Genomic DNA, 12,161 nt, shown 5'->3' with positions numbered 1-12,161 from the left:
TCGACTTGAACCGACTATAACCGACTTTTGTGAAGTTAGGTTATAACTAGCTTATGACCGGCTATATCAATTAGTCAAGCCTAGCTCCACCGAATCTGAGATAACTAGCTAGGTTACATTAAGCTGCCAAGAAAGTCCGCAAAATATAAGACTATATATGGTTATGGGCTGGTTTCCAAGTCCGTGCACCACTATTCCTGGTTACGGTATAGATCGCGCAGTTCGTCGAATCGTCCTAAGCTGAAGAGCTCCCGAACCGCAGACTCGGTTGGTGCCTCCAGACTGTAGTCATCGGGATTTGCAAGTGCATCCTCCATGAAGTGCAGGTTATGATCTTTGTAGTCGTACTTTTGTACCTGTAGAATCTCAAGCATCTCGGGTGAGAGGTTGATTCGTCGCATAGTGATAGTCTCCTTGCTCGCAGAAAACATATGTTTGCAGGGCACAGCAGATGCCTGCACAGGCAATACATCAAGTGCCACACAGAACATGAGGGGGTACTCGCCCTCGTTAACCTAGTTTCTCTCCGTGAATGAGGTATTGGTAGTAGAGATGGTAATCGAGACATACCTCCCACCATGCAACAAGGTCAAGGCCGCGATCTTCCGAAGTAATGGGTGACGGCACCGAGAGGTACCGGTTGAGCTCGTTCTCAGCAACGACACGATCGTGCTTTATGGTGTCAGCTTCGCGCACGGCAACTTCTTTGGGTGAGGGTGAGGGTGTAGCAGTTGGCGAACTCAATGGTCCCGGTTCGGAGTGTGTACCGTCCAGGGCGGTTTCTGCTGCCAATGGCGAGCTAGAGCTATGAGAGATGGGGTTAGGACTTGGAAGGGTGGGCGTCACTGATGTAAGTACTGGGAGCGTCTTCGATCACCGAGGCAGGCTCTTGATGGCACAGAGGCGATGTACACCCACAGCCTGTGCGTATACTGCCTGTGGCACCGGACCTGCAGGAGGTGGGTTACTCTTTGCATTCGCATGGCGATGCACTGTAGCGAATGCGGTCATCTGATAAAATTACGATCAATTAGTAAGTATGGACAATGAGACGAGAGCAGAGTACTACTACGTACTGCGTCGACCATCCACTTCTTCACATCAACAGCCTCTTGCGCTGACCAATGAGCGTTGATCCATGTCATTTTGCTAGTAGGGTTAATGACTGAAGTACAAGTCAGAAATCTGTGTTTCGTGAGAACAAGCTGATACGTACTCATTGCAAGGGCATAGACTTGACTGCTCCGTGCAATGTTGACGTACTTCTGTACTCGATCAATTCCGATGTCGATGTAGTGTTGTAGCTCCGGAATTGTCTTTGTTTGCTCTGTCCAGACATCCATCAATTCAGTGAAGACAGGAAGTGCCATAGATAGGGTAGGGGTCTTCTCGGCAGAGAGCAACTCCTGGGCAGCATTTGGGGCGGCGAAAACTTGATGGATGTCAACCAAGACGTCAAACTCGGCATCTGACAAGTCGTTAATGTTGCTGAGGGTGTCATTTTGAATTAGATGGCGGACAGCCTTGGTTAAAATTAGCACAAGGAGTGTCGAGAATGGCAGGGAAACTCACAGGATACAGGATAAGCATGCGGCTTATCATATTGTACATCGCCGACCACCGTGTGTCCACGTCATGCAGCAGCTGGACTTCAGGAAGTACAACTGGGTTTTCCAGAGGACCCCACAGGTTTGATTGGTTACCCATCTTGATGACGCGCTGGAGCTCTGCACATCATGGACCCAACCTTCGCGCTGCTACAACAACTGTCCGGACACTGCTGATTGGCTTGCTCCTGAGCACATCCACATACCGCTCGCAGGATTCCTTGAACTCTTGCGTGACGCCAGGCGCTGAAGCAAGTGTGTGAACAGGCTCGGATGGGTTCTTTTCCAACTCATCTGTTATCGCCTGGCTCGCACGCGTGATCGCATGCGGGAAACAGCTGTCAGGGGCTGATTAGTTTCAGGAGTACTAGTACCTAAGCATCTCACTAGCAACATTACCTGACACGGTTTCCGTCTGCATCAAATTTGATACCAGCATTACCGAGCTTCTCTTGTAGGAATTCCATTTTTTTCTTATTTGCTGATGCACCGTCCATCGTGATTGAGCCAATCTGAGTGTGACATGAGCATGAGTCGGGAGGAATGAGATTAGATGTGCAAACTGACCTTGTTTTTGAGTTTTGCCTCCTTGACCACACTGAGGAAGACTTTGGAGAGATTACGGCCATCGTGGGAGCCTTTGACGAGCCTGAAGGCTAACAGCTCTGATTGGATGCAAAGCCTGAGATTCTCGTCTCGAGTACAATAATGTACCGTGACTGCCATGAACGCACGAAATGTCGGATCATCCCAGACGTCAGCGGTAAATGATACATGTCCGAGAGCATTCTAGAATAGTTCACATGTCAGTATATGATATTGAAGATATCAGGGACTCGGAGTGATAAAACATACCTGTGCATTGGAAGTGATCTTCTTGTACACTTCCCTGTATGCCTTAATAATCTCGTCCTTGAGCTTGTCGCGATGAGGGATATCAGCATCTGTCAGTTTGTCTGGCCCTGGCCCAAAAAGGAGCAGATCACAAAATGTGTCGCATTCGACAATATTGATCGACTGCAAACATGTCAGTGAACAGAATTCGGACCAACACCACAGCGAAGCATACCTGATCATCAACAATGACAAAGCATACGAGCTTTTCAATCCACTTGTCAATGGAGAATGCCTCCGGTTCGTTCTCTTTGTTTGAATTTGTAGCTGCACGTGGGTCGTCGGTCGCATGCTTGAGCCCTAATGTCTTGACAGTCGGTGCATATAGGTCACTATGCACATGCTCAAGATGGTGTTGCACAGTAGTCGTGATCCCATTGGTATTTCGCCACACCTGCCATTTGTTTCTATAATTTGATTGAGTGTTGCAGCTCAAGATTAGAACAGACAGTCCACTCACTCGCACAGTTGACAGCCAATGAAGTCGGACTTGGGTTTTTGGTGCAACAGTTGCTTGTTTTCAGGCTTCGCCTCAGGTTCCTTGTCATCTTTGAGTTCGTGGCAGAAGTACCAGACGTCTGTGGCTGTGGCACTATTAGTGTCATCCCTGTTCCGGGACTCAACACCAAATGCGGCGAGCGGCGAGTTCGTTGCGATGGGCCCAATGTTACCGAGGCTCCGCAAGGGCCCACTGGTAGACGGTGATGAGCCCCTAGCTCACCTACCCACCGAAAACGCGGTTTACGGACGATATGACGGTGTGCTAAGTCAGTATGGTCGATGCGCTATCCGTCCGTTCGAGGGAACCGCCCGATGTTCGAAGCTCAAGTGTCAGTGTTCAGGACCCTTAGAGGCAAAGTCGCACAGTTTAGAAGAGTTGCTACATTGGTAGGACTATGGACAAGTACACGGCTAGGTCAAACTAACTAGTGACGGCCTCGGCAACTCTCGTATCTATGCCCTCGACCCCCACACCCATGACCACCACCCCTACCCCTACGAACAGACGGACCAGCGTCGAAGCCACGGTCAGTGTTGACACGCTCGAGCAGGCTTTCGAGCAATCCAACAAGGGTGCCGTGCGTGCGGCGCTGGTCGACTGCGATGTTGTGGATCACTCGACCCATGGACTCGAGGTTGTCGGGCAGCTGGCGGAAGTTGGAAAGGATCAACGACTCGCGCTGATACTGCGGGTTCGTGAGAGGACGACACTCGGCCTGGTTGACCTGTTCGAGCAGCACCAAAGTCTCGGACCAGGTGATCGTAGGATAGGCTGACCCTAGGATGTCCCCCTGGTTGCTGTCGCGGTGGAAGACCTCGTTGAGGTAACACATCAACTCGTCAATCTCGGGGAACGACCTAGGAGCAGGAAGTGTGTCGTTCGCTAGCAGGATGGCCCGGCTGCGAGACTCAAACAAGAAGTGCTGTTTGAAGGTCGGTTCGATGGTTCGGAGGATAGTCTATGTTCGGATGCACGTACAATCATCCAACGGACTCCGTGGACCCAAGCCAGCCACTCTCCAGGACTGTTGGCATCATATTGTGGCTCGACAAGTCCCTCGGTCTTGAGGACATCAAGGAGGCGATAGTAGCGGGCAGCATACACTTCGGAAGTTGGGTGGAGGTGCGGCATGTTCGTGCAAGTCAGGCGAACTCCTGCAGATGTCTCATATCTTCGAGGACTGTCACTGGCTCCGGTTATGACCTTCACCGTTCGGGGACGGTCGCCCATTATTTGGAACCTGCGGAAGGCCGAGTTGGATTCTCTCATGTGTTAGTAGGTCCGGGTCAAGCGTTGTGACATTCTCCGATTGGTTGTTTTCCTTATCACTCTCCTTCATCATTTCTTGGATTTCCCTTGGCTCTCTTGGTCTTCGGACCGTATTTTCCTGTATATACCTGGGGACTTGTTCCCTTCGAATCTGAGAGACCCCCTTACCCTCTCAATCTCACCTCGCACCGGCGAGGTTCGTCAGTCAGCCAGTTTGTTCGAAGTCAGCAAGTTCGCCAGTCAGTCAGTACGTTCGAAGTCAGTCAGTCAGTTCGTCAGTACGTTCGCCAGCTCATAGTTGCCCCGAAAGGCTCTACACTTCTCCTCCTGCCGTCGCTCGCCTTCCTTGTCACCGTTCGTTCGACACGTCTGTCAAAACCCTCCCTCCTACCTTCGAGGCTTAGCCCTTGTCTTTGAACAGTCTTCAACATCTTTGAAGCTCTCCCGCGTTGTTCGGAGTCTTGTCCGTCCTCCTCCTTCTTACCTAGACCACTGTACAGTCCCCCGTACATCTCATAGACGCAGAGGCCTCACATACCACTGCTCGACCTCACGGTTGGGTTTTTGTGTGGCTTTTGTGTTCTTTTCGGTCGTGTCAACGGGTCAGAGCCCTCATCCACACCGCAGTGTGCTGCCGTCCGAATCTGGTCGCCAGAGCCACTGGCATCGGCTGCAGTCGCCGCACTGTTGTCCCGACGAGGCCACTTCATTTGCAGTTGTCGTAGTGTCCTTGCGCTTTCGCGCTGTCGTACTGCCTCTTCCACCCTTTGACTTCATAGCAGCTGCCGCTCCAGGTTGGGTATTGGGTGCCAGTGGTGCCTGTGGAAACAGGATGTACGAGGTAGCCTGTGGAGCGAAAGGTGGAGGGGCCGAGAAAGGATGATAGCCATACCCAGGATATGCATAGTTGAACAGTCCTCTGCCATCCGTAGAAGGTGGATTCAGATGGGATCCATACGACGACGATGAAGGGAGCCCATAGTTAGGGTTAGGAGAGTAGCCGTGACTGGCCGGAGGATAGCCTGGAGGACTTGGAAAATGGGCTGTGGGCTGAGCAGAGTACTGCGACGAAAGAGGACCTTGGACGTGTGCATGATGTGGAAGCGAGGAGAATGAGGAACTTGTGCTGAAGTTGCAGCGACAGTCCAGAGGATTGCCGCAGGTGCAGTCAGGCATCGAGATGTCAAGACGAGTAGATAGCACTGCGAAATGTATATATATAAGAAATACAGCAGATACTCAACTACGATCTAGACTCTAGGCTCGTTACCCGTAGCCAACACTCCGAACGACGCGCCCTCCGGCCCCTCCCTCAAACACATAAAGTGGTGCCGACTACCCAATGTTGCATCCGCCAAGAGCGCAACCCGGAGCTTGACATGTTGCATTGACCAGCCTGGAAGTTTGAAGACAGAGCCCAGAGCCATATGACATTGACGAAACAGTTGCATAGAGTGAGGGGAGTGGAGTTCCTTGCGCAAGAGACAGTCTCAACAATGGAGTTGCAGTTGGGTCGTGTCGGGTTCGTGCACGGCACGCAGCAGTGTCCTGTTATGGTGCGTGGGAAACATTTGTAATAACAGGAGCCTGGACTCGAGAGTCGACTTGCCAACTCAACTTGTGGAGCAAGCTAAGCTAAGTTCGTAGAGCTTAGTCAACAAGTCGAGTTAGCTGGCGAGCTGAACTCGGCTTGTCCGCAACACTAACCAGAGTTGTCAACAGGCCGAATTCCGGCCTGTCAACGACTCCGCTTCGGCAATGGGCGCTTATTTGAGCGCTTAGTAAGTGATGTAAGTGTACACTGTTTCTGCAGCAAAACTGACTTGTTTGGGGCTCAAAAAAGTCCCGGAAAATCAGATAATGTTCTAGAAGATCTGTGGAATATCCCTAAGCATATTTAAAGTAGAGGAAACCTCAATACATGGTCATTCAGTTGTGGGAAATCAACACAGGCATGTTATGACAATATTTCCCCATTCATAGCAGTGCTGTGCACATTCCAGACACACTCATGCTGTGTGGACTATGTGCATGGTCTATACAGGTCATATCAAATGTGTTTCAGAGACAACAACCTATTCATATTTGGAATCACTTTGCAATTGTCCACAGAGGTTCTCTTTTCTGGATTATGAATATATAGGCAAGGCATGCTAGTTATAGACTCTGAGGGCTCTATACAGGATCAATTTCTTACATACAGCAGGCATCATGGATGAATTCAATTGTACATAATATTCCCAGATTTTATCAGCATTTTCTGAGCCCAGACTGAGCAGCTGAATGGAAACTGCCATTTTTGGAAGGCCAGCTTCCCTATATAGCAGATCCCAGATGTCAGAGAATCAATGGGCAGTCTACAGGCTTTGATAGAGTCACTTTGAAGGTTAAAAGCAGTGCACTCATGTGTACAGAGGCATATGTGGGTTTTTGAGTTTTGTGAATTGTGCCATAACCACTGAAGTTGATGGGCAAGTCACAGCAGCTACAGACTCTGTGGCATCATACCTATCAGAGAGAATATTTTGGGGATTTGTTGTATTTGTGAAGGCTACAGTACAGCAGATACATGGACTTGAGAGCCTTTGGCCAAATACAGCAAGGCCAGTCACAGGTTAATTCCCTAAAACAGCATATTTCAGTGGAGTCTGGGAGACTACACTGCAAGATGACTTGTCCACAGGTCAAAATTTTGACCTGTGGACAAGTGAACCTCACATGGCATGTGGCTGAGCCTATTGCACCAGACTCTGTGTTTCTGCTATCCATCTCATCCACAAGTACTCAGTGTCACACATAAGTCCTATCAACCCACAATGGGACAATAGTGTTATCTAATGTTTTGCTCATTTTCCCGCTATTTACGCAACACTGTAAAGGTGATCTATCATCAACTTCCCAAACAGGCAAGGGATCTACCATATATGGTGATTTTTCAGACCTGGTAGCCATAGACCCCTGCATAAGATTGTCAGCCTGTAGGACTCTCCAGTAAGGGCAGTAAATGCAAAACAACATTTGTACATATGCCTCTGCATCACTTGCCATGGTCAGTACACTGTGAACAAGCACTGGGATACCTAATTTGGACCTCCGTACCTGTGTGCAAGGAGCATTGCATGAGAGTCAATATTCCGAGATTTCTCCACATTTAATGTGCTCTAGTAAGAGTCTAGACAGTGCTGCTAACCACATTGGGCAAGAAAAAACTCGGCATGGGGAGCTGAGATTGAATGATTCCCTTAGAAGGCAAGGTTTGCCAGTGGTTCAACCAATGACATTGCTCCAAAATCCCTTTTGGGTGAGCTGAGTTGCAGACAAATGCAGGGCTGCAGTTGTATACAAGTCCGCTTCGGCAATGGGCGCTTAATGGGTGCTTAGTAAGCGGTGTCAGTGCAGACTGTTACTGTGTCAAGAGGGCTCGTATAGACTTGAAAAAAGCGGAATATTCAGAAGATATTCAGAATGAATGAGGTCAATCCTTATAGCCTTCCATGATACAATCGTTGCATCAACTAGGGCAGTATACTCAATAACACGGTGAGATTCACATTCAGGGAGCTCATATAAGCCTATGATCACACTTCAGACAGTGTCTCTGCAGTATACAAAGCCTGACATCATAGTAGCATGGATACATATGTATGGATGGCCATTATATATCCCCAGATTGTGTCTATGTGTCTATATGCCAGCTACATGCTGCAACTTGAACTACCATATAGAGTAGGTGTCCTGCCCAAAGAGGAAGTAGGACAAGATGTGGTGCCCATGGAGGTCACAAAAATGCAGAAATCTGTCAAATATACAGAAGCACCCAATAGGAGAATCTGAGTGCTTGGGATTATGATAGACATCACTACACCATGTACATGGACTACAACATGTGAAAAGAGGGTCAAATGGCTCATTGTGGCTGATTTTGGCTGTAGTGCAGCACCCTCTGAGTTGTACAGTGTCTGAATCACATATGTATGTCATTACAGACATATGGAACACATCTGAGGCACAAATAGGCACTTTGACATCTGCAGAGGCACATGTGGATTTTTTTATTTTGCATTTTCTGGACCAGCCAGCCACTCTAGCTACTCAATAATGATAGTGTATACTCTCTGAATGAAGGGCTATCAGATCAGTATACTAAGTCCATTCACAATTGTTACTAACTAGGGCTATGGGGCAGCCTATAAGTGAGTGCTAGCAGTGAGCTGCCTGGCTGCCAGTCACATGACATGCTCACCAGTTGCCATATTGGGCGCCACTCGAAGTGTTTCTTGGGCCCTCACCCCAGGACAAAGCACTGAGCCACAGCATTTGTTTGGTGGTGTTGGTGCAAGTCGTGTTGTCTGGGAGTCCGAAATTTTTGAACTCTGTTAACTGACCATAACAAATGTTAACTATATGTGGTAAGCTGGGGGCAAATGAGTGTACCTGTGGGAAACAACTGCCGCATCAGGTGCCACTGGAAGTGTTTCAGGCCTGTCCATCATAAGAACGATACCTTTGTACCTCAGGGATTGTAACAAGTGCTGTGGCTGACAATTCCCTATGGACTTGGGGCTCCTGTAACATCTAGCATGGAGCCCAATATGGAAAGTGATGAACATGACATGTGACCTAACCAGCAGCACTGTGCTCCAATATAATCAATGACTTTTTGCAACAGTAAGCACCCACAAATAGATAGGGCAATTATACAGTCAGCTTGTAGCTCTTGTTTCATAGAGTCTACGGGCCCCAGTAGTGGCTAGCTAGGCCATAAAATGCAAAATACAAAATACACAAGTGAGTTTGCAGAAATTGAACTGCTCATTTTCATCCTAAATATGGAGCACATGACCCATACAGTATATCCATATGTGTCAGACATCACGAAAATGTTGTATGGTGCCATAACAGAGCTCAGAATGGGCAAGGTTGGCTAATTTCATGCTTGTATGTGGTATTATTGCTTAATTTCTGTATATGGTAACATGTTGTGAACATCACAAGCATCATCAACATGCCATAGTACTCTCTGAATATCCTCTGATTGATCTGCAATTTATGAAGCACTAGACATTCGATTTATTGAGAATTACTGAATTTGGAAGGTTGCCCACCATTTAGGGCAATGTGAGCTTTTCTGATACTCCTTGTGCAAAGGCCTTGCCTGAAATGTATATTTCCCTGCCAATATGCTCCACAGCTCTCCCCATGGTCGCCTGGAAAGATTTACCTAGTGCCAAGACACCCATAGATGCTCCTGTGCTTGTTCAGGAGGTGTGAAAGAAGGTGGTCTAGGAGGGAAAATGTCTTACAACAAACCACAAATGAGGCTTCAATGTGTATATCAATTTGATGAAAGTCAACAGCCACACAATAGCAATCTGTGCAGCCCCTGGCTGGAGCAGTATTCCTGTGTGACCATTATACCAGAAGGTATCTGTGCTGGTCTTCAGCACAAGCATGTGTGGATATTTTGGAGGAACTATTGTTGCTGAAAGGGTGGCAGGACCTGCAGGTGGTATACTTGGTCCCAGCAAACCCGAGTCCTTGTAGACACTGCCAGTATTGGAGTGGTCTGGAGTCTTGGATGTGTCTGAGTGAGCTGAACACAAGCACAGACTTTGGCTCATTGCATTCTCACCTAATCTGGACCTCCATACCTGTGTGCATGGTGCATTGCATGAGAATCAATATTGTGAGATTTTCCACATTTGATGTGCTCTAGTAGGAGTCCAGACAGTGCTGCTGACCAAATTAGGCAAGCCATTAAAAAACTCGGCATGGGGAGCTGAGATTGAATGATTCCCTTAGAAGGCAAGGTTTGTCACTGGTTCAACCAATGACAGTGCTCCAAAATCCCTTTTGGGTGAGCTGAGTTGCACACAACTGCAGGGCCACATTTGTGTACAAGTCTGCTTTGGCAACAGGCACTTAGTAAGTGATGTAACTGCAGACCACTACTTATCAATTATTAGAAAATGGTCTCACTCAGATGGGACTTTTTGGTGGGGGTCATACAGATGATATGGATCTTGCTGCAGGTCTCTCAGTCATGGTGGAAGGCAGTCATCTGCCTGATGATTATGAGGCTGGTGAATTCCACCTTTTGTCCCTAGGAGTCTATGTGGGTTTAGCCAACATACATGTAGTCTTCTTCAGTGGGTGCTTGTGCCACTCTGGGACACCACCACTAGCACCATCTGGTGAGATTGAGACATGGGCATACCACTTTGTCTTGATTCTTAACCCTGCATCAAGAATGATGACTATGTGCAGGGCTGGCTCCTACATGGTGGAGGCTTGAACATCCCTGCAATGCATGCTAGTCTGCAACTGATCACAAGAATCCCTGAGATTCATCACTGTCAACATGCACAGGGTACATATCTGCTTGCAAGTGAAGTTATGTGCAAATGCAAATGTGGCTGGAGTGAAGTATGAGTGCAGGTAAGTCTGGGTAAGTGTGCCAATGTATTTACAGTCTAACCTATACCAAGAGATGCCTCTGCAGGAGAAGTGGATGTGAGATGCTCTCTGCCCCACCTTGCATACAAGTGGACAAGGCAGCTGTATGGTAGGTGAGAAGCAGGCTTGTACAGGCCTCCTCCCTGGAGAGAACTCTGAACACATTTGGTGGTAGCAGCAGATGTCAATGAGCTCTGAACCATTCAATTGGCATGAGGAGAATGAATGTAAATAGAAATTCTGTATAACATATAAACATCACAAAACCCCATCTCATCATGATAGAAAGCACATGTAGACTAATTCTGTTTAGGAGGAACATAATCATAGACACCATCACAAGTCAACTGCCACCACCTACTATGGCTTGTCTTCAAAATGCTCCACAGTAGCAGCAGGAGAAAACAAGACATGGGAAACCCTTCCAGCAGTTATGTTGGCCTTTTCAAGGTGTTCTGGGATTGACTTAGGGTCTGGAAGCCAAGGTGCTATCCCATGGTAGATAGACCCAGCAAAGAAGATGATAGCATCTCCTGACCTGTAGCTTTTAAAGATGTGAGTAAATGGGTGTTGGGTATGTTATAGGAGCAATAGCATACCTGGGCTTGGCATATAGGTCTATGAGAATGGCCTCCCCACCTGATAATACCCACAATTGAAAATACAAGCAGGGCCTGCATCCAGTCCATCCCCGTGAGGCCCCACTTGTAGCTTCCATACTAATGCCCTCCCCAGCCATGGGTGTAGTACAAGATCTCTGCAGCTTACATAGCTTGATTCATTTGTTATGACTACCAGTTAGGGTGCTTCTCATGAGGCACAATAATATACCCACAGTTCAGTGCCCACACAACTAATGATAGCAATATTTGTAATGCATCATGCAGATGTTAGAGTAGTTGAGTTGCCCATACTGTAGCTTACATAATCAGCCACTCGTGTACATGTGCATTTGTGTGCTATATGATCCCTTGCTTTCTGCTGTCATTTCCACTGTGTTTTGGTCACCACCTTGACAGCAGAGGCCCTGAATGATACACTAGAGCTATTTGTGGATTATTTCAGGACTCTAAGGAAAGAGACTCATGTGTTGCTCTAGGTGCCTTACCAGAATTATGTCCCCTACCCCTGGGTCTTTAAAGGGGGCCCAGCACAATGAAGATGAGGAGTTTTACCAACAACTGACTCAGGTCTACCCAAATCCACTGGCCCAGGGCTGCAAAGGGGCAGGGAGGGTGACAAGGTCTGCTGCCAGGTGCCTGTCACAGGGTGGATTACACAGGGAGCTGCAAGGTTACAACTTGGTCTAGGATATTGTGTGCTAGCCATTACATCTGCATGTTAAGTGTGGACCATAAACATGGAGACACAAAAAGAAAGAAAAATAAGAAAAATAAGTGTGAGTCACACTCGTGTTACGTCACATATGTCAC

General features: G+C 47.8%; 3 protein-coding genes across 3 annotated transcripts; 1 reads left to right on the top strand and 2 right to left on the bottom strand.

Annotated features, from left to right (window-relative positions):
- Positions 1–1,124: 1,124 nt before the first annotated feature.
- B0H18DRAFT_862760 (ribonuclease H-like domain-containing protein) lies at positions 1,125–2,122 on the bottom strand (the record flags this gene model as incomplete). Its single annotated transcript, XM_048039732.1, has 5 exons — positions 1,125–1,165; positions 1,217–1,523; positions 1,573–1,707; positions 1,804–1,911; positions 2,012–2,122. Coding segments are annotated over 5 exons (702 nt in total), but the record flags the coding sequence as incomplete, so codon positions are not given.
- Positions 2,123–2,297: 175 nt separating this feature from the next.
- Positions 2,298–2,570, bottom strand: B0H18DRAFT_864907 (uncharacterized protein; the record flags this gene model as incomplete). The annotated part of the gene is made up of 2 exons (XM_048039754.1): positions 2,298–2,396; positions 2,463–2,570. Coding segments are annotated over 2 exons (207 nt in total), but the record flags the coding sequence as incomplete, so codon positions are not given.
- A 7,532-nt stretch (positions 2,571–10,102) lies between these two features.
- Positions 10,103–10,841, top strand: B0H18DRAFT_958213 (uncharacterized protein; the record flags this gene model as incomplete). Its single annotated transcript, XM_048042670.1, has 6 exons — positions 10,103–10,129; positions 10,191–10,197; positions 10,239–10,387; positions 10,423–10,466; positions 10,642–10,710; positions 10,775–10,841. The coding sequence occupies 6 exons, from the start codon at positions 10,103–10,105 to the stop codon at positions 10,839–10,841; spliced, it is 363 nt and encodes a 120-aa protein (XP_047888545.1).
- Positions 10,842–12,161: the final 1,320 nt, after the last annotated feature.

This window comes from Fomitopsis serialis (assembly GCF_022376445.1).
Source record: "Fomitopsis serialis strain Sig1Antser10 chromosome Unknown B0H18scaffold_97, whole genome shotgun sequence".
NCBI lineage: Eukaryota > Fungi > Basidiomycota > Agaricomycetes > Polyporales > Fomitopsidaceae > Fomitopsis > Fomitopsis serialis.
This window is presented reverse-complemented; position numbering and strand designations above follow the sequence as displayed.